This window comes from Heloderma suspectum, chromosome 1 (genome assembly GCF_057233095.1).
Source record: "Heloderma suspectum isolate Gila_16-S chromosome 1, 16-S_ref, whole genome shotgun sequence".
Taxonomy (NCBI): Eukaryota; Metazoa; Chordata; class Lepidosauria; order Squamata; family Helodermatidae; genus Heloderma; species Heloderma suspectum.
This window is the reverse complement of record NC_139458.1, coordinates 372,894,578-372,918,158: the sequence shown is the minus strand read 5'-3', so window position 1 is coordinate 372,918,158 and position 23,581 is coordinate 372,894,578. Positions and strand designations below refer to the sequence as shown.

General features: G+C 41.6%; 1 protein-coding gene across 1 annotated transcript in view; it reads right to left on the bottom strand.

The window, feature by feature from the left end:
- KIF26B (kinesin family member 26B) overlaps positions 1 to 23,581 on the bottom strand; it is a 434,135-nt gene that overhangs the window by 276,524 nt on the left and 134,030 nt on the right. The window contains exon 4 of the mRNA XM_084828261.1: positions 12,231 to 12,764. Coding sequence (XP_084684387.1) covers positions 12,231 to 12,764 — 534 coding nt within the window. The remainder of the gene's footprint in view (positions 1 to 12,230; positions 12,765 to 23,581) is intronic.

Genomic DNA, 23,581 nt, shown 5'->3' with positions numbered 1-23,581 from the left:
CTATGATCTGTATTTCAGGTTTTATTTTACAACAAGAGGTTTTTGCTATGACTTCAGACTAGCCTCAGATTAAACACTATTATATTAATCTGATCTCACTATGAGATTAAACACTATTATACTGGGGATCACCTAACCCTAAATGGGATAGGAGGGAAATTAAAGAACAATCTCCATAGTTTCCCAGGTGTGTAGCGCTGATGGATTATGTAGAAGTAATGGAGCAAGGGGGCTTAGAATAACACCAAACTGCCATACTCTTATGCTGTTCAGTCAACACAACATGGAAATGAACCCAAGCATCTGAGCATTAACAGAATTCTGCACTGGGACAAATGTTTTTAAGGTTTTCCAAGCAATAAAGTATTTCTCTGGATGGACTTGTCTAGTCCAGTCTAGTAATTAATTATCTTTATCATATGTGTAGGTATTAAAATATGAACTTTAGCCATCAAAAGCAAAATAGCTATTCACTTTACTTTGACTTTGTTGGCAGTCCTACACTTAACTGAATTTACTGCTTCATATATATTTCTTAAATGTTTTGAAGCCATATATATTGGTTGCCATTGGCTGTTTGGCAGGCAAATTCTATCTGCTACAGTTCTGTCCTTTCCTAAATTAATTCTGAATATTAAGCATTCATAATACAGTATGTGCCAAATAACAGAAGATACTATTAAATATAAAACATTATTGATATGAATACTATGGCTTTTACTTGCTAGACCAGCTTTAGAAATCCACGATTTCCTGCATTAGCTAAAAGGTCATTCTTTAATTATTATTTTTAAAAATGTCAGTCACCTAGTATCCTTCTAAAATATTTATTAAAAGTAAAGGTTCATCTACACAAATATACTTTAATTATTAAAATTAGAGTTCATTCTCCCTTTCTCTCTCTGAATCAAGGTTACAGATGTTCAACCGAGATCTCCTTGTGACCTTAAGCATGACCGACAGTCTAACTCTCTCAAAGGTGACAGGTCATTAGCCTTTATTCCTGAATCCTTGAACTCTTCTGGGGATAACTGACTACGTGAGGTGGTTATGAAAGGTGATGCACCATCTCATTCTGCCATAGAGTAGATGGTTGCATTTCAAATAGTTACATAATCTGGGAGTGATGCTTCATCACCTCTAGCTATGTGTAACCTCTCTTTGCTCTACAGAAAAATACAATCAGAGCAGGTGTAACGTTCAGAAGCAGCTGGTTAATTGGTGTTCCTCATTCATGTCATTCATACAGTCCATAGTGTCAGTTCTGGCAGACACCCCAAACTAAACCTGCTGAGGCTAAGGGTCAGACTAAGGGCTGCTTCACACATTACATCATTTTACATGTACACAATAAAAGTAATAATCAGTGCTGCAGACTAGTTCTGTAAGGGGTGTATTGATGATTGCTAATGAAGAAAACAAACAAAATATACTAAAAATGTATCTGAATGCAATCAAGAATAACTTTTTATTGAGGTTGCCACTGAAGATGCTCCAGACTTACACACACACACCCCAAGTATAGAAATCAATTGGTTCTTGCTTTCATTGGAACTTGCTTTCATCTTCTTCTTCATATAGCTGAATTCTTTATAATTTGAGGTTAAATGTTCCTGATTAAACTCATTTTACATTTCTTTAGCTGAACATCACCTGGGTTTTAATTTCATATGAAACCCATGTTGTCATGGTGAATTCCAATACGAAAAAAGCACTGATTAAATGATGTGCTTGTTGTGCTAGGGTAAAATAATGGTTTGCTAATATAATTTTGTTATGTCATTCAATAGAGAATATCCTATGGAGCTGCTATGATGAAATATAGGGCTTATGCTAGTGTACTATGTCTACGATTCCATGCATTCAGAGAAGCAAAGAAGGGAGCAAGCAAGCAGTATGTTGCTACTAGGGGAGGGTTGAGGCTCCAGGTTTGGTGGGGTGGAGATTCCATTCTGTGTTTTAGTTACAACGAACCAGAAATCTGAAGGAGCCATCCAAGGTGCTGGACCCATTTGGGGGATAGGATTCATCACCTTGGGTAGCTCCTTTAGACTTCTGGCTGGTTGTAACTAAAACCCAAAATGGAATCTCTGCCCCACCGAAACTGGAGCTACCCACTGCCCTGGTTGCTACTGGTAAAGTAACATGTATTACAGTCCCTCATATTGGATATTGGGGTGGGTTGAGGACTGAAGCTGAGAGAGGGTGTGGCTTGGCAGCCCAAGGCAACCCAGTGAGTTCAGGGCAGAGGCAAGATTTGAACCTGGATCTTCCTGATTTCTAGCTCACTGTCTTATCCATTATGCTACACTTGCTCTCTACAGTGTTCCTGTATTTTAATGATAGTTGCCCTTGGGGGCCTTGTGGCTGAAGGGCAGGACAGAAACGTTATAAATAAATAAATAAATAAATAAATAAAGTCTATCAATTTTATCTGAAAATCAAAATCATAGATTTAGGGCATAATCCAACAAATACATTCTCTTGTATAGCTTTCTTTCAAAAGAACTTCTGTGGAAGAACTTTCGTGGTAGACTGTGCCCTTAAATTTCTTTTCTTGACATTGCGCTGGATCCAGATTTAGTAATATTTAGAGGAGACCCATAGAAATCAGAGGCATGTAAAATAGTCATAATGACTTCATCCCACTGATTTCAGTGGGTCTACTCTAAGTATGACTAAATCTGAATCCAACCCTCAATATTTATCACTGTCACAATCATGAACCCTTTGATTAAACCAAAACAAAGAAAACCACAATGTGTTTTAATTTTTGCATGCATTCAGATAATTTCAGTAACTGTGTGATAAAAAAAAACCCAAAATAATCAAGATGATTACTGTTCACTACTTTTTTCTGTTCAAAAACAATTAAAAGTGCAACCCTATGCACACCTATCTGTGAGCAAGTCCCATTGAACCTAATGGGAGTTACCTCTGATATACTTAGGACTGAGATATAAGGGTCTTGTAGCACCTTAAGGACTAAAACATTTATTATGGCATAAGCTTTTATGGACTTGGGTCCACTTCATCAGATACTTAAAGCTGAAACTGGTTAGAACAGAGGCAAAGTCAGGAAATTAGTGCTAATGTTATCTCTCCTGTTTAAAATGAAAGTTGGGTCTTTTAGCACCCTTTTCTTGCTCACTTCCTTGTATCATTCAGGAACATTTCTTCTTTATGTCCTCTCTAGTACAGTCTATTCTGCCTCCCTAAATAATATATTCTTGTCCCAAGATGAAACTGAGATGAAGAGAAATCCCTAATTATTCAGGGACCCTTTATCTCCCTTTTCATTTATGAGAACCTTGAATTAATACCTGGCTCCAAGCAGAAACAAGTTAAATGGTTTTCTTAAGATCATGTAAATTTGCCCACAAAAGCAGAATTGATTAGAAATGTACTTATACACTGAACTGAATATCTCCAAAACTATATATAGACCTGTGGATCTTTGAAACTTGCAATGGCAAATTCCTTTTTAAAAGGTATCTTCCTTCTCAGAATGGTTTGAGAGGCCCTTTCCACCAGGAAAGCAACTGCACACCTTTATTAAACTTTATTTATAATTGCTTGCAGCTTTCCCAGGCACCAATTGTTCTAGATCGTCTGACAGGAAGGAGACAGTCTCATATCTGAACAAACTAGACCAGAGAAAGTCAAGAATCTAAATCCTTACTAATTATGATCTCATGTCATGCACTATATTAAAGGATTATCTCACTCTTTTTATGGGCTCACAGATTGCTTCTTCCCATCACAGCTGAGTCATGGGGCTCTCATACTCACAGGATAAGCCTCCTTAGCAACTTTCAGTTGCTGGGATACTCTTTCTCTCTTGCTTCCCTTGTTTGGTCTGGTATCATGATGGAAAATTAAATGATTCTAGGGTCATTAAGCCATGCATAAAATGCCATGTGGGATCAAATCACACCAGAGTGATGGTAAAGAAAAAAAATTACCATTAGTGTGGAATCCAATTTCCCCTCATGATATAAAGTAAAAAAGGATACAACTATTACTTTGAAAGTCAGATAAAATTAGCCAATTACAGTAATGCACAAGCTCAACTGATGACTTCATGGTAAGAAGGTCAGCTGATGACTTATGACTCCACCAAAGCTAATTATTAGTTACTTGATTTTTTAGAAGACCACTAGTGTGCTGAAAATATTTTTTTTTCAAATGAGATCTCAGTAGAAGAGAGCCAGATGAGGCTGTTCCTTCTAAATATATTTTTCCTTTGTGTCAATCTGTGGAAAAAAATAATCATATATGAAATCAGATTTTTCACTATGCACTGGTTCACGCATGTATCTGCCCACTTGATTTCTCATTATTTGGATACTCAGTCAGTCCTTGATAACTGGCAGCTACAAATGTGACGTGATGTCGTTAGAAAAGCATTATTTTAAGATCCTAAATTTGCTTCCCTGAACAGAATTCACAGGACTTTCCTGTCTCTCCCTTTCCCTCTGCACCGTGCCTAAAAACTTGTGCCTCAGTGTTTGGGAACTGTTGGTAATGGTGTGAGATATGATGCAGTGACTGCGGATGGAGGGGGACCTTGCATACATCACCCCACCTCATGTGAATGGAAAAGTAATTTAGGATCCAAGCCATTATGCTTAAGATTATGTTGGAAGAGATAAAACTCCTCCCTAAGGCTGCAACAGCGGAGGTGGGGGAACACGTGAGCGCAAGACTCATTCTTGTCACGATGAACCATAGCTGTGCAACAGTCCATGGAAGTGTATGCCTGGGGTCTCCAATGTGGTGCCCATAGACACCTCTCTTGGCGCCCTCCTGATTTTTCTTTTACTTTTTTAATTAAAAATGTTTTTTAACTGGGAGACTTTGTATACTGCAAAGCGAAATGCTACTCTCCAGTGCCATCTTTATTTGGGTTCCAAAGTGCAGTTTTGTGCTTTAAAGACCAGAACCAACCACTGCCTTGGGCCCAAGGTTCTTGGGCAAGTTACTTCTTTCTTTTAGTCTTACCAGTTTGCCTTATGGAATAAGAGTGTTTTGTGACACACCATGGCAGCCATTTTAGGAATGTGCAAGTCCGCCCACCCCCATGGCAGCCACTTTCTGAAAGTGCGCATGACACTCTCAAAATTACAAATGTGTCCACCAACCCAAAAAGGTTGGGGATCCCAGGTTTATGCCATGATACATTTATTAGTCTTTAAGGTTCCACAAGAACTTTCGTTGTTTTTGCTGCAACACACTAACACAGGTAACCCTCTGGAAATAGTTGATTGTGACATCCAAACCATGCCATTGTCTCCCATCTTCAAAACCTTCTAAAATTTATATAACCAGTTCTCATGTAATACCCTGATCACTGCTTAATTTATGCCCAATTGCACACGCACACGCATGCACACACCCCGATTTTATATTTTAGTTTAAACAAAAGCAACTGTTGCTGCTTCTACTCCTGCAGCTGATTTTGCCCTCCACTGTCCATCATCCCCCTCCCAACCAATCGCCCCCTGAGCCCAGTGTCACTTCTGGGAGGCCTTCCCCCTGAGAACAGATGCCTCCACTAGCAGACACTCTGGCAGCCCGCTCTATGTCTCCTCACCTCTAGCCAACACTCTGGTAGCTTGCCCTCTGGGTCCTGCTGCTTTTGCTGCGGCAGTTTACCAAGGTAAGTAAATGTCAAGGGCAAAACGTTTATTTGCTGTTGGAGGCAGTAGGGGTACTGTAAGAGGGAAATGAAAAGCAATTGATTCTTTAAGGGAAGTTAAGGGAATAAATTATATGCTATTAAATTGTAAAATAAAGGAAATAAAATATAAGAAATAAACCAGAGTAGCTCTGTGGCATTTTTCACAAAGTAAAAAAAAAAATCCTGCTTTTCATTGCCTAACTGGGGGATAGTGTAGGAAATCTTTCAGGTGAAGGAAAGCAATGGAAAATAAACAGCTAAAAGGAAAATAATAGAACATAAGACCATAGGAAGATCCATGCTGGATCACACCAAGATCCATCTAGTCCTGCATTCTGCTCACACAGTGAACAACCAGCTGCTGTGGGAAGTCCACAAGTAGGACATGAATGCAACAGCATCCTCTTGCCCATGTTCCCCAGCAACTGGTGTACATAGGCATGCTGCCTCTGACATAGTTGGTAATATATAACCATCATAACTAGTAGCTATTTATAGCCTTCTGCTCCATGAATTTGTCTAATCCCCTTTTAAAGTCATCCAAATTAGTGGCCATCAGTACATCTTGTGGTACTGAATTCTGTATTTTAACTATGCACTGAGCGAAGTACTTCCTTTTATCTGTCTTGAATCTCCCATCAATCAAGCTTCATCGGATGACCCCATATTCTAGTATTATGAGAGAGACAGACAAAGAGAGAGACAGAGAGAGAGAGAGAAAATGATGTTGAACCAACTGAAACAGTGACCACAGTGCCATCAGATTTAATATATATTTAAGTGGGAAATTGCCAAGGAAGTGTAACACTGTCATATTTGACTTCAAAAAAGCAAACTTCTCTAAAATGAGGGAACTGTTAAAAGGAAGTTGAAAGGGGGAGTCAAGAGTGATAAATCTCTCCGAAGTGTTTGAAGGTTACTCAAAATCACAATAATAGAAGCTTCAGCTACAATGTACACCACAGGTTAGGAAAGATAGAACCAAGTCCAAGAGGTCGCCAGCATGGTTAACTAGCAGTGTCAAGGAAGCTATTAGACAGAAGGCTTTCTTCAGAAATGGAAGTCTGCCCAAATGAGAAGAGCAGGGAGCACAAATTTGCACAAAGGAAATGCAAGCATAACAGATGCATAACAGCATTTTGAGGAGCATTTTGCAAAAAACATCAAGGCCAACAATAAAGAATTCTTTAAATATATCAGAAGCAGGAAACCAGCTAGGGAAGCAGTTGGGCCACTGGATGAAAAGCAGTGTCAAGGAAGCTTTCTTCAGAAAATAAACAGCTAAAAGGAAAATTACAGAAAGGAAAGCAATGGAAAATAAGTAGATAAAAAGTACATGCCCTTTTGGGCTCTAGACATGCCCCTTTTGGGCATGTGGCCCCCAATAGGTCACCTAACACAGGCCCAGGCTTGAAAAAGGTAGTGCACTCCTGTTGTAGTACCAGATAGAGGAACAAATAATGACATGGTTTATGAGGATCTGGTAATCCATACCTCTAACATACAGATAGAAAGATGCAGCTATCTAGTATTTTTAATAATTTCAATAGCCCTTTTAAGTTGCAATGTGCTTTTCCATTTCTATGTAATTTACGCTCATAACAGCCCTGTGAAGAAAACACTGTGAAGATTCCCACTTTACTGAAGAGAAACTGAGGTGGAGAGATTGTAACTTGTAAGTCATGGAATGAGTACAGGCTCTAGTTATCTGTGGTCTAGGGATATCAGAGGAATCTGTCTGGGGGGTGAAGCTCACTAAGCTTTAATTGACTCGACCCCCTGGACTTTGGCTATGGTACTATCTGGTTTTAATTTTGATTTTATCATTGTTCTTAATATTTTTAAATTATGTTTTATGGTTTTAACCTTTGTTGAACACTGCCTTGCGACGGTTTACCCTGAAAAGCGACTTATATATATTTTAAATAAATAAATAAAATGTTAGAAGTGGGACTTAAACCAAGATCATTCTCCCAACTATTGATTCAAATAGGCATGGTCTTTTAACTTTGTTGTCTCTGGGCAAAGTAGAAATGACCCCTCTCCCACAAGCCCACACTATTAATACATAGAAAGTAAAAATGTATCATATAGAAGTTTCAACAACAAAAAAACCAATAAGCCAATTTGAACCATTGTCTATCAAATACAAATAATCATAACTGAAACTTAAAAACATCTACACCTTGTTGAAAAAAAGTCCTGCTGTTCTCTGATGAGTACGTAATCCATGGGTATCTCCTCAATAGTGAATATGCATGCCTGTATATATAGTGCATGCCTGTATTCTGCATCCTGTCCTAGCTGCAAATTCTGTGGATTATACAGAGACTAGTGAATAATACCCACAGGCACCCTTGACAATTGATGCAGCAGTACATGGGCATTTTGTACTTGGGCATCTGTACCTAAATGCACATTGTATGAAAAGCTGCCATCAGTTTTTGCCTTGTTTCTGAGGTGGTGGCCCTTATTTAGAATCAGCAGCATCCTTCTCCTGCAAATTGCCAATTGAATTGCAAATGTTTTCAATTTTTTTAAAATGGCCCCAATATGATGGTATGTTAAATCTATTTTGCTTTGTAAATGCATAGCAGTCCTAAATTATACAGGAACCCCTGGATGTGTTTGCATGCTCTGAGAAGATGTTTGGGTGGCATCCTCCTAGTCATCCCTTTGCTAATATTCCTCCTAGTTGTTTGCCGAGAGAGAGAGAGAGAGAGAGAGTTGGGCGGAAGCTGGGTGTGTGGGTTGGCCAATACATCCCTGCACTTCAGGGATCTAAGACTGTAAAAAAGATTTTTTCCACTGACTTCAATATGCCTTTGTTTTCCTGGAAATGGTGCATTAAAAACTGGGAGTTACAGTTTAAACATGTTACAAAGAACATCAATGTGTGTATCTCATGAAAGGAATATTATATGAGACAATAAAAAGGACCTCTGTTTTCTAGCACAATCCTGTTCTCAGTAAAGCCAGTGACAAATTCTTAAAAGCAGATAAAGTTTACCATTTATATATACTACTTACTAAGCTTGCAAATTATTTTACCATCTTTGCCTTCTTGATCATCTTTGATCACAGTTATTCCCATTATACAAACAGATAACTAAGGGAGCAATCCTATGGCCACTAGACACTGCCTTGAGGGCCATAGCATATGCTTTTTTCCGGGTTCTGACCTCGGCGCCCTCACTCCAAGGTCAGTTTCCAGAAAACTGACCTCCCCCCATGTCCATGCTGCCTTGGAGGCAGCGTGAAGAAGTCCCGTCCTCCACGTTCGGAAGAGGAACACGGAGTGACTGAAAAGGGATGGGGCTGGGGGCATTCTGGGGTAGGGAGAGCGGAGCTGTGTGTATGACACATCCTATGTGTCGTACACGCAGCCTCCTCTCCCGGTCGGCCCCCCGCAGCTAGTCAGCCGAAAACGACTGTCTAGAGGAAAATAGCAGGGCAGGAGAGGCACGGAGGGAACGATCCCCTCCATGCCTCTCCTGCCTTGCTTAGGATAGGCAGTCCCCTCCGAGTTTGGAGGCAGCCGCCTATCTTGATAGGATTGTGCCCTAAAATTGAGAAACAGTGACACTCATGTCATAGATGCAACCAAAAGTTATGCCTCCCAAATCCCTGCCTAAATTCCTATCTACGATATTTCAGGTGATAAAGCTGATCTCATTTTTAATAATTCATTGCCAGATGCTATATGAAACCTGTGGTTCTGAAACCTAAACTATTTCTTAAGACATAGAATTATCCCTTCCTCAGAGTTAAATTCAACCCCAGGCTGCTGCTCTATCATATACACCAACAGTGACCAACTTGTAGCCTCCAGATGTTTGGCCCACAACTCCCATCAGCCCTAGCCAGCACAGCCAATGGCCAGGGATGATGGGACTTGTAGGCCAAAACTTCTGGAGGATCACACATTGCCTAACCCAGATATATACCGTCATGGGACACAATGACACAGGACATTTCATTCCTGCTGTACTCATCGAATGTGAAGCAATATTCCTGCACTTGTCATAGCCTTTAGAAATCTAGATCTAGATAGTAGGATTGCCAGCTGACCAGGGGGAAAAGCAACCTGGCCTTGCTCTTCTGTCTTTAAAAGCAACTTCATAAATCAGCAAGTGGAGCTTTTTCATGGCATGGAGTCAAACCTTAGTCCTTTTCAGACCTGAAGGTACATGCAGATGGGGACAGGACTGCTTCTGTTGTCTCTGCCCCATGACCTCTACATGTCTGAACAGAGCATTACATGTGTACAACTGTACCCACATACCTCATGACTGGGTGACAACCTTGAAAAAAGTACAGTTGTATAGACATACAGCCTGTGCTAATTGCAAGGTCAGACTGCAATCCACTGATTGCAGACCCATGAGCAGAGAAAGTGGCCACAATCTCTCCCCCTTCACGCATTCAGCCTGTTGAAGGTCTGAACCAGGCTTATATCACATGCTAATTGCTGCAGATCAGCCTGTTAAAGGCACAGATAGAGGGAGGGGCTTAAATATGGGATCAATTTTTCATGATATGTCAGCTATTCTCTTGGCAGCATGGTGGCAGATGTCCTTCTCAGTATGCACGTGTGCCTCTAGATGCAGCAAAATATTAGAATGCCAAGGTCTCCTCTTATCTGAGATGCAGAGAATGAGTAGGAAAAATAAGATCAGCCTTCAAAGCAGTCAACCATTTCTGGAAAGCTGTCTAGACTATCTAACAGAAAGCTAATTTACAATGGGGAGATGCCCACATCAGGAGCCGTTTAGTCTAGCCAGTCCCACAGCTCTTGTTCCTGGGCATCGGTCTGACAAATTATGATGGAGGGGGCAATGAACCCCACTGCTGAAACTGCAGTGTTCTTTATCCAATGAGATTGGTTTTTTTCCTGGTCCTCTTAGCTCAGCATTTCTCAAAAACAGCCTCTAGAATGATTTTGTGTAGCTTCAGCAGTCTCCACTCCCCTCTTTTTCAACAATATCATGCTCAGCTGTGCTATGCATTTTAGAGATGACGCATCTCCCTTGAAAAAGTGATGGAAGACAAAACTCAGATAATAACAGAATCACCAATGAGGCACTTAAGAACTTGGAAATTACCCAATATATGCATCAGACTTGTGATTACGACCAAATGGAAGAGCCCCAGTCTACTGGCTACAGCCCCCTTCTGGCCATGCATTAGTGGGCAAGGTCTGAAGCAGGAAACCTGCCCTTTATGTGTACGCCACCCACATTATTTAGAATTCTGATCATGCAGGTTTCTAAATTGTGCAGGGAGCCTATGTGTGTTCAACAGGCCCCCGCTTCTGACTCCCTCCCCACAACATGCAGATGATGAGTCTGATGAGGACGCAACAGTGGGGTGGAGACTGTGAATCCAGCCCCACTGTCCCTTTCATGGGGGGAGAACACGCGAGAAGGGCTAGTGTTAGCTACAGGGTCACCACCTTTTGAGGGATCTCAGCTTCTATGCCTTTAACAGCTGCATGACATGCTGAAATTCAATGGCTAGAGCTTTTTCTGGCAAGATGAGGAAAGCTTTACCTGTTCCATTTCTGCCTGTTCCACAAGCTCATCCAGAAAAAGGTGGCAACTCAACATGCATAGAGAAGTGCTATTTTATGTATAGAAGTGTAAGTCTGCAATCCAAATCATACTTACTAGGCAATCAGCACCATTGAACATGTCTAGTATCAGGCTATGAAACTATTATATCATATTAAATATCTACTTCATAGATATAATAATTTCATTCCTTTCACAACATACTGGATCCTAAATAACAATAGGCATAGTTATATCAATATCTTAAAGACACTTTCTAGCTGTATAAGAAACAAAAACAGGAAAAATGGATTCTTCAGATATTCAGGCATTTTGAACAGTACAACCAATCACTTTTTATTGCCAATAGTACACCACCAGATCATGACTCATATTTTCTCACCATAAAATTGCCAATGTATTTCTCACACCAGATTATTCTTCTCTTATCAACCATGCAAGTACTAAAGAATCCATTTGGTACTGCTTACATTAACCTTATGCTACTATTACGATCTCCCAATTTGAATCAACATAAATTACAACCAAGACCTATTTGTTGTTGTTAATGATGATGATGATCATTATTATTATTTCATTACAGCTAGGGTTTCAGATACTGAATAGTGCCACTGAACTTGCTACTTATTTATTGTTATAAACAATTGAGCCCCCAGAGTCCATGCTTATTAGCATTCTAGCCATAAAGCAATATTCTGCTCTGCGTTTTTGAAGGAAGATAAATACGTTGGTGCATATGCTTCTTTGGCATTATTTGCAGCATTAATTTACTGATTCACAGTACAGTTGCCACAGATGAAGGTTTCAGAAATAAGCTGCGTTTTATGTTTCACTGTTGTGGCCTAACTTCCTGTCCTTACAATGCTATGGTATGTTAAACAACATGATAGTGTATTACTTAATGATACATATTAGCCACCAAGTACTCTGTAGATATAATTCAATGGGGGGAAATCCTTTCTAATGCTACTTACTTGATAGGGATACAGAGTAACGCCATTTGTTCTTGACAAGGACCAGGTGCCGTCTAGGTACTGATGAGCCTGGATAGCCACAGAATTCAGGATGTTACCATTGCTGGGACTGGTGGCCATCTGTACACTGACCTTTGCCTGGTGTCCCAAGGAACCATTTTTCTTCTCTGTTCCATTAATGATCCCTATGTTGTTTGATTTCCCGCTGAGTTTGTTAGGTAGAAAGCCAGCATAATTCGAAGAAGCATAAGGAGCAGACATGTATGCCCAGTCCCTGGGCTGCAGGCTGCCCATATGTCGCGAGCCCACTAAGGTGGGAATATTGGGGAGGGGAGGAGGGGAGCCAGGAGAAGCATCACAATGTTCAGTGTTGGCAGCTTGTTCGAGCGTCAGTACCATCTGAAGAGCCTCCTGCTTCAGCTGGTTCAGGTGAGTGGCACACACATCACACCGGTTGTCTCTCTCATTCCATGCCTTCCAGGTGGTGTTTGGTACCTGTAGTTTGTCGTGAATTGCTGAAGAGAATGCTGGGTCCTAAAAATGAAACAGGGAAACAGGAAATCATTAAACCACGATTACAAATCAACAACAACAATTCTATACTATTTGTTATGATATGGATAAAAATATTCGGATGTAGAAACCAAATCTTAATTAGGCATCAAATTCTTGAATACCACTGAGAGATAGATTTGGGAGATGATTCATGAACATCTACCCCATGTGCATTTTTAAACTGTGCTAAACCCATAACATCATTTCAACCTCACAAAAATCAATGATTTCTTCAATCATTAATGAGGTTCGTTGAGCAAATCAATCATATATGCTGCCCATTCAGACAGCCTTTAATCATGTATTTAGTAATATAGCTTCAAACTTAGTGTTATCCATTCATTATCTTTATAAAATTACCCATTTCCCACCACCCAAAGAGCCAGGTACCACTAGTAATACTAGACATGCTTTTTTGTATGTTTCTTTCCATCTTCACTCCCAATTCCTTTCCTTGTGCCTTTTCCCTTTTTAGATTGTGAGCTTGAGGGCAGATACTGACTGATTGTTGAAAGCTGCCCTGGGGGGTCTTTTGACAGAAGAGTGGGATATAAATGCTTTGAATAGATAGATAGATAGATAGATAGATAGATAGATAGATAGATAGATAGCATTCCAAGAACAGCATTGCAAAATCCAGAGAAGTGTGAATACTGAAGGAAAACTGTGTTCTGGTTTGCATATTGATTCAGGAAACACAAGTTTGGTAAATTCATATCAAAATGCGAACTGAACGAAATTCTCCTTCATCCCTAGATACATCCCTACATACAACTGTCTCTAAGTTACATAGGCCTCACCAAGGCATTAGGAATGAATAGAGCAGCTAAACAATATCTAAGGCAGCCTTCCCCAACCTGATGCCCTCCAGATGTGTTGGACTACAACTCCCAGCATAGGTTGGGTGGAGATACTGGGACTTGTAGCCTAACACATATTAATAAAGCTACCTATCTCTTCACCATCCCTGGAAGAGCCTAAGGCTTTTGGTTATAACTTTTAAAATAGTTAAGAAACGTTGGGCAATATCCAACGGTATCATTCTGCAAATTGAAGTACGGTTAGCTGAGCTCCACCAGATCTTTCCATTGTGCAAGCACTTGTGCATTATGCTTGCACAATTGGTTGTGCAAGCAGTTGCACAGACACTTGCACAACTTTGTTCATGCAGATGTAACTTTAGTTGGCTTCTCCTCCTGTGCAAAGTTGGGAACCTAGTTTCTGCTAGTGTAACGTCATTTGCGTTCGCGGAATGACATAATGCATACTGCCCATTAAGAATATCAAGTCATTTTATTGGATCAGACCAATATCTATCCTGTTCAGCATTGAGTTCCCAATAGTAGCCAGACAGATGCCTGAAGAAGCTTATCAGCAAGTCACGACAGTGATGGCTATCTCTTGTTATTTGTCCCAGGAGCCCGTTTTATTTACAACATGCATTTTTACTTAGATGAGAATGGGGGGAAAGGGCTCTGAACCAGCAGCCAAAACAGTTCTACAGTGCAAATGTTTGTGGATTGAAAAAAAAATGTAGCAAGTTCTGTATTCACTGTTGGGAGGTCATATTCATTACCTCCATTTTTATTACACATGGAAATGTTTTATTTTCAGTGTTTAACTACCATGTTTAACTACTCAACATGCTGTGATTAATTGATTAATACATCAATTACCTCTTTATCCAAATGCCTGAAAAGCAGTTCTGTCAACAGAAGCCCAAGAAGAGCTTGGATAACAACAGGGAAGCACTGGGGGACTTGAAGTCATTGAGCAAGAGGCTGGACAATTCTGTTCAATAAGAGCATGATGCTCTCTACTAGCACCATGCATAGCTTGAAAGATGCAAATTCCAAAGAAATCTCATCATCCTACTGGTGGATGATCTGATCTCCAGTAAAGCTATCAGTGGAGGCTGGTGGCTCCAAAGTCAGTGTGTGGTGAATCTGCTCCAGATTTTAGTCAGAACTCTAAAGGAGCTATGCAAGGTACAGAAGCTGGTTTTGACTGAAACCCGGAGTGGATTCAGTGCCCCACTGACATTGGAGCCACCAGCCTCCACTGAAGACTATAACTGCAGATGAGTGAGCTTACATACATGGGTATGTACAAGGATGATTCATAACTTGGCACCCTGAGAAGATCAGCTCAGATCCAAAATCAGCATGTGACATCCTGAAGTAGGTTGGGGCTCCAGCAACCACTGCTGACATCTGCTGTGGGGGGCCCTTTAAAATAATCTCAGTAGCTGATGCTCTCTCTGATCATCACTACGTTCCAGGTACTGCCATTTTAGTTTCCCACAGTGCTCATAAGTAATGTTACAATGGAGGCATTGTGGAAAATTAAAATTGTGTCACCCACCAATTGGAGCTGATTCAGAGCACTGCTGATCACCACAGCACCAGAAGCCACTGAATAAGATGGGACCCCACTAAAGGGCATGTTGGGTCAACTTATATGCACTGCCTAGAAGATGTTTTTAGCCCTCTGGGTTGCAAAGAAAAGTTGGGTGTGTGAAAGTACAGTGAAGAAACCTATCAGAGTATGGCTGAACAGCTGTGAGCTGAGTTCCAGTGCCTCCATAGTTCCTTGGCCTTCTCCCATGTTGACTGTTTCCTGCCCCACAGTTGCCACTTAGCCCCATTCATCATGCCTTCCTGCCTTTCTTCCATTCTCCTCCCTCCTTGTCTTCTGTCACTGTGGTCCCTGGATTTCACACATGTATATCTCATCGCTTGAAGATTCTCTTTCTGAAGCTGTGGTGGCCTGTGTACTTTAATTGGAAGGTTTGAGAGGATGTGAAGTGATATGAAAGCTCTTTCTCCATTGTCTGATCTGTGATAGCTACTTCAGATTTACAAATCATGACTTGATACTGAACCCATCTTTTCCTTATTTTCATTTATCTTATTACACTCATATCCCATCTTCCTTCCATGATGGGAGTCCAAAGTGACATACATGGGTTTCCCAGGCAGTCTCCCATCTAGGTATTGATCTAACCAGATCTGATTAGCTTCAGCATGACTGAATTGTTGTACGCCTTCAAACCATTGCCTTGGACCCAAATTCACCATTCTGTACTCAAGTAATTACACACAGGACTGCAGCTTCTATAAGAGCATCACACATCATTTATTTTGCCTAATTCAGCCTTCCCCAACCTGGTGCCCCCAGATGTGCTGGAATACTACTATCAGCACCCCCAGTCAGCATGTCCAGCAGCTGTGGATGATGGGAGTTGTGGTCCAACACATCAGGAGGACACCAGGTTGAGGAAGTCTGGTCTAATTTATTCCACGTGAAGAAGGACTTGGGTTACATTAGTGCAGACAATGAATGGGGGAGGCATAGGATGCATGGTCCTGAATATAACTAACAGCCACATCACATTTCCACCCCATTTGCAGACATGATCAGAAAGAAGGAGGGGCTCTAGGCTGTTTTCCACAGCATTTCATGGAGGCCGTCTAAAATTACAGCAAGACTGAGGTCCCTACCTTCTTTCTGTATAATTTGTTTTCTACCTGGTTGATTAATTAGTCAGGCTAGACAACCTTTGCCAATTCTCCTGCTTCAGCTCCTTAATACAACAGGGCTGGTGTTGTTCTTTGAAACTTAACCACCCTCCAGCAATGGGCCTGACCTGAGAGTAGGTACAACTTATATTAATCTCCAGACACAGTTCAACATGAAAGATCCTGGATGTTATTATAAATAAATCTTAGGTAATAAAATCTTTTCTGAGGTAGACCCAACGTCCAAGCAATATAAATATTGTAGTAACTGCGGCAGCTTCAGGGAGGGTTGTGCACTAGCAACCTTAGCTGTGTATCAATATTGAAACAAACCTCATTTCCTTCTCAGGTATCATCAGGCACAATGTATCTTGATACATGGGTTCCAGGGGGACACACAGAACCTTCCTCTCTGCAACACCAAACCAGACAAGTGCATTATATCTAACACACCCTGACAATGCAGTTACAGTCGGCACCACCTGGAGCTGACCCAGATACAGCCAATCACTTCCAGCACTATAGTATGTGACTTAGTATGCTGGGGGCTGGACTCGATGGCCTTGTAGGCCCCTTCCAACCCAACTATTCTATGATTCCTTTTTTCTCGCTGGCTCATTGAATGACTGATTAATGATCCCGACAAACCTCCATGCAGATATCCAAATGTAGGGTGCAAGTCCATCCCCTCCTCCATGTTCATTCGCCTCGGGCTCTTGTATGCACCCTCCGTCCGCTCTTGACAGAGATAGAGATTAGCAAAAAGTCATATGGAAAATCACTCCTGCTCTGGTAGAGAACAGAAGCAGGAGCACAGGCCTAGCTTCACAGGTATAACTAAAGCGATCCTAGGATTTAGATCACAGGATAGGAGAAACCATTATATAGTGCATTAAAAGAAGATGACGCAAGAGTTTCATTACAAAATTGGTTTTGAATTATCCCAGCCATTACCTATTTTCTGGCATATAAAAATCAGTTTTAAAAGAGCCAAAATTCAGGACTACAAATATGATACTATGTACATCACTCAAAACAGCATGGATATGTGTTTCCTAATAAAAGGTAAAGGTAAAGGTGTCCCCAACCAGTCATGTCCGACTCTAGGGGGCGGTGCTCATCCCCGTTTCTAAGCCGAAGAGCCAGCGCTGTCCGAAGACGCTTCCGTGGTCATGTGGCCGGCATGACTGAACACCGAGGTGCACGGAATGCTGTTACCTTTCCCGCCGAGGCGGTACCTATTTATCTACTTGCAATTTCTTGCTTTCGAACTGCTAGGTTGGCAGAAGCTGGGACTGAAGACGGGAGCTCACTCCATCACGCAGCACTCGGGTCTCGAACTGCTGACCTGCCGACCTTCCAGTCTGCAGTTCAGCGTCTTAACCACTAAGCCACCGCGGCCACTGTTTCCTAATAACACAGCTTCTATGAGTGGACAACAGTTTAAAGTCAGTGTATAATAAATTTCAAACTTTATCCTTGGCAGAAATGTTATGAGATTATTCCAGGAAAAGCTACTGAGACTGGAACAGTGGCGCAGTGGAGGCAGGGCTCACAGGGATGCAGCCCTGGCACTTTTTCATTAGCAGGGACTCCGATGTCATCTGCCACCCCCCTCAGAATTCCCTGTTCCTTCTGAGCTATGCTGTGGTCTTCACTGTGGCTGTGGGGGGAATGAATTTTCCAAGCAACACTAAATTGTTCCATGTTGGAATGCAAAGTATTTGGGATGACCTGGTCTGGAGTGGGCAATTAAGACCTATTCGCTTTACCAAAGATGTGCTCCTGGTGATGAAAACTCCTAGAACTGGTTTGTTGGTATGGATCGACACAGCTGCCTGAAAAATTTGGACTGCCCTTGGAGATTGTTACAATGAGCTCCTGCATTTCCAAATTTACCACTACGCCACTATGTGTGCATGTGCGTGCGTGCGTGTAGTTCAATCCAGCTGTGTGTGTGGACGATTCTGTTGGAGGGGGAAGGGGGAGATATAATGAAGGAGCTTAGGGAAGGCTAATGGGTAATGTTGGGGTGCTAAGAGAGTGTGCAAGGGGCTGTTTAAATGAGAAGGGATCTGTCCATGAGGGCTGAGTTGAGAGGGTGAAGCTTCCATAGAATATCATATTTTGAAAACCTAAAATGTTTGTGAGTGAGTGAAAAAAGATTTTAACACCCCTGCATTTTTTCTCAGACGTCCAACTACCCCTGCCTTACTCTCAGCTGCACTGTTTTTGGATCCCAGTTGAAGGCTGTATGTCTCACAAGGTTGTACAATCTTAGAAGGGGGTGTGGCTGTGAGGGGGCATGGCTGTGACTGTCACAAAGGGACCCCGCACTTCTGAATTTGCCACTACACTCCTGGACTGGAATGATCACTGTATGGTCTAGAGAAAGTTAGATCACTGTAATGTACATCAAAGCCCCTAAAACAGATTGCCGGAAAAGCGTAATTGCTATGTTTTGGCATCACTATACTGTTTGTATGAGATCCAGGGGGCATGGTGGGGGGTTTAATGAGCAGCAAGTTATTAGTCCCACAGGTGTATATAAAACAGGCAGAAGGACTTCCAGCTATGTATAGTTTAGGTTGCGCAGTACAAGCAACAGGAGGATGCCAAGTTATGCACACTATTTGAGCTTCTCAGGCTTTAAAACTCAGCAGGAAACACCACAGAAATAGGTCTGCTTGTGAGACTTCATGTCGACTTGAAAAGTCCGTGGTATTTTGGCACGCATTTCCGGAGTGCCAGCTGGGGAGAGGAGCTCAGAGTTTTTCAAAACTCAGACAATTACTCAAGGTTATAACCATATGTTTAGTGTGGTGGGTTTTGTTTTGTTTTTTTAACAAAGTTTGGTTCTGTTTCAAGCAAAGATTGACTATGAAGCTACCGAATTGATCCACCCGCTGCAATATAAGTTAAAATCATGAGCACACACTAGTATAAACTACAGTCATGAACATAAAAAGGGATAAAGAATCAGATGACTCCAGACTGACAAAGAATCATAAAGACGATTGTACCACAAATTACTAAGTTAAGAAGGGTTAGGCAGGTGGTGAGCTATATATTGTCCATACAGCTAGGATATGCAAAACATGCCATCCATACTGTTGCCTGCCTCTTCTTTTTTGCGCCACATTTGTTTGTGTCATCCACCTGCTGCGCCTTGTCACTGAATAAAACTGAAACTCTTTTCCATTCAGACTGGTCAGCATACAGAAAAATGGGGAGTTCATCCTTCCCAGGGATTTCAGGCATTGTTTTAATATGAATAATACGTAGACCAACCTAACCCCCTCTTCACTTCCACTGCTAATTCTGTGCATCCATGCAATTTGTCGGGGTGCGCATAGGCCAGGGATTTCATGTCAAACAACTGTACAGCTGTTATTATTGGTATCCAGTACGACAAGCCTGTTGAAAACTTGTGACCCATCGCACAAGGGCCTGGCAGGCCACAATGCATGGCTAGTGGGCTGCACTCAGACTGGTGGGTCACAAATTCTGTAGGCCCATAATAAAAGAAAAAATCGGTATTTCATTGGTCAAGAATTACCAGTCTTCACAAACTGAAGGGTGAAGCCCTGGCTTCCATGCTAAAAAGGAGCTTTCTAGAGCCCTGAGTATTGAGACTAGCCTTCCCCAACCTGGTGCCCTCCAAATGTGTTGGACTGCAACTCCCAGTATTCCCAGCCAGCATTCCCAATGCCCATGGTTCTGTTTCAGACACAGAAAAACCTTCTTCCTGCAATCCCCATGGTTCACAAATTTTGGCTGGCCTTCACGGTCAGCCACAAATTTGTGGTCACCAGGACACTGCCTTTCACCTGGCAGAGATCTTTCCTACACTACTGCTACTGAGGTGTTTCTAACTGGAGATGCTAGAGACTGAACATGGCACCTTATGCAGGCGAAGTATGTGGTCTGCCACTGAGCTGTGCTTCCTGAAATATGTATAGCAATTTTTCCTAGAATCACAAAGCACAATGTCTGCTCTATTAAGTACTCAGTACCTTGCATCTTAGATCTATCCCCAATACTTACATGCAGCTCCACAGTTTAGAAGTCAACTTAGACATCAGTGTAACTTTGTAATTGATGAGTCCTTCTGATGCCCATGGATCAATGTAGAGGTTACGTCTCAGCATATTTAGGAACGTAGCAAGCTGCCTTATTTACTTTTATTTATTTAAAGACATTTTAGGCCATTTTCAAGGATACAACCCTCTCAAGGCAGCTTACATAATAAAAACCAAAACCAATATAAAGCAATCATAAAAGCACAAAAATCAGTATGATAAATGAACACTAGTGATAATCATGAACAATTATCCAGCTCTGAAGATGCTAAAATAATTGCAGCTAAAAACCATCAACATGAAACACAACTCAAGAGAAAGGCCTCCCAAAAACTAAATGGGTCCTCAGAGGTTTTCTAAAGTTCTGGTGAGATTGGCTCTGATAGACCCCATATATAGCAACTCATTTCAGAGATGTGAGGCCACTGCTGAGAAGGCCGTCTCCCTTGTACTAACCAACTGAACTGCCTACAACAGCAGACAAGTGAGAAGGGCCTCCACTGCTGACTTTAAAGTACAGGCAGGCTGGCAGTCCTTCAAATAACTCAGACGCAAACCTTTTAAGGTTTAAAGCTTAAAGCCAACACTTTAAATTGGATTCAGAAATGCACTGGCAACCAGAGTAGCAGAAGCAGGATAGGTATCACATGAACAGACCACCTGGCTCTCACCAGTATCTAGACATCCACATTCTGCACAAGCTGAAATTCCAAACTTGTCTTTAAAGGCAGCCCTACACAGAGTGCATTATTAACTGAAGCACATTCTGACCTCTCCAGACAGAGTTGCGCCTTTACCAGTGTAAGTTGGTAAAAAAAAGGGGGTAAAAAAGCATTCCTGGCCACCACTATCAGTGTCAAGTATAGGAGATGAGAACTGCCAAGCTATACACTTGGTTTTTCAGGGGGAATGCAACCAGATGTAATCTTCCATCTAGATTAGCTGGTTTCCCTACCCACAGTAGCCCTGTTCAGGTGTTATTAAAACCATTAACCTGAACATGTGAGTGGGGAGCAAAACCGTGCCACATGGCCCCATCCCTAGGCATTGCAAACAGCACATTGTGTGCACAGTGCAAATGCCTGGAGAGGAGAGGCCTGTGTGTGTACAGCTGTAAGTGCGCAATTTCCATGTGAGCCAGAACCCCTGATAGCGTGGAACCCTTATTTATATACAGCTGTATGCATGTAGGCCCCAACTCTCCAGACTGGGGGTACATGCCATGTGCGATGTTGGAGGGGGGGCTACATGGCACAGCACTGCTCGCATGTTCCTGGAAGTGGTTTTAATAACACCCAGATAGGGTCAGTAACTCTGTCTTGTCTGGATTAAGTCTTAGCTTATTCACCTGCATCTACCCTAAAGCTGCCTCCAGGCAGTGGGAAGGTGGTCTAAAAATATACATATAAACAAATAAATCAACAAATAAATTTTACAGAAGGATATCAGAATGAGCAAAAACACAATAAATGTAAGACACCTTCATGCACAACTAAGCCATAGAACTTGCCTCTCACTCGGAGGACATGCTGTGTATGGGCTCAGCTTCTTAAAGCAAGAACTTGGGTTAGGTGATCAATCAGTCATACCAAGTGGCTGGAAAGGTAAGTGAAGAATTGGAGATCAAGGGCTGCATAGCTTTTGCCCTGGCAGAAGTGTGGCTTCCAGACCTTCCCTCCCAGCAGGGGGTGAGAAAACTAATTAAGAAACAATGATGGGAATGGAGGCTGTTTCTCTGATAGGAACCACATGGGTCGTTTCTTTTTACCATTCTAGGACATCTTGACTCCCTGTTTCATGGATCTAGCTTTCTAGCACAGAAGCTATTTTTTTTTAAGCAATGCTTTTGCTATCTCTTCAGGAGATAAGAGTGGAAAAATGAAGTGATTCACTTCTTGGGAGAAAACCATGTGTGCTTTAATGTCTGTCTATATAACTTTCCATACATCTGGGCCACCTTCTAGGTGATGTTGTACCTTAAGTACACACATTCTCTTTAAAACTAAATTAACTGCCGAGACTAGCCACCTTCACCAATCTTAAATGTGGCTGCTGAAAAACCGAAGCTCCCAACTGTTAAAACGACACCATTTCTGCTGGAATAACAGGATGCTCAAATAAACTGAAGTCTGTGGGAGTCCTGTGCAAACAGGGCCTGTGGTTTTAGCATGGTGAATACAAATGAGCAAAACTGCTACCAGCAACAGTTACAAATTATCTTTCTTCTTTCTGCCAAGCAAGAAGCTGAAAATATGACTGTCCCTAAATTCTTACATATCAGGGTGCCTTCACAGGGCAATTCCTCTACCTCCCTGCTAAAAAAAAGGCAATGTCATACTGCCTTCTATCTCACAAGATTCTCTCTCCACACATGAGTATTGCAACTATCATATAATATATTGGTTCTTGAAATTTCTAACAGGTACCAGCAATCATTTCACATACACTTTCAAACAACCAATGTGCCGAGGCAAACTTGTGCTGGCTAACACCATGTACAAAATTGCACACTCAGAAGTGACTTGTGACCAATCCCAGCTCCCTGACATGTATTTGTAAACATGCATTTTTAACATTCAAACATTATAGTTTTTGCAAAAGTAACATGAAGTGGCTCACAGACAAAGTCCTTTTTTGTCGTTTTTTGCCACAGCCAAGCAGTACCTATCAGCGGGAAGGAAGGCCAGCATCACATAACTTGATTATGTTTGGTGTCATTGGCACACCGATAACACTCCAAACCCTCCATGAGCTCCATATCGATGTTAAATAGCAGAGGTGATAAAATGGAGCCCCGTTGTACACAACAGGATAATGTCCATATTCTCATTATAGTTAAGATATTACATGCAGTATGTTGAGGCAAAAATAAATTAGGTTTCCTGACTGCTTCAGGCTTGTTCTGAGGAGGGATTGGCAATGACAGGTTACCAACTGTACACATCTGGCACCCAGGTGTTTGCATTGTTTCAAAAGTGAAATCTGACTGTAGCCAGATTCTCTAGCTGAGTTGGGAAGAAAATAAGGGACTGTCAGAGAAGAAGCATGAAGTATTCTCATGTCCACGTGAAGAGCTTATGGGGTACACTGGATAGAGTGTTGGACTTCAAGCCAGTGTGGTGTAGTGGTGAGAGTGTTGGACTGGCACCTAGGAAATCCAGGTTCTAGTCCCCACTCAGCCATGAAGTTCACT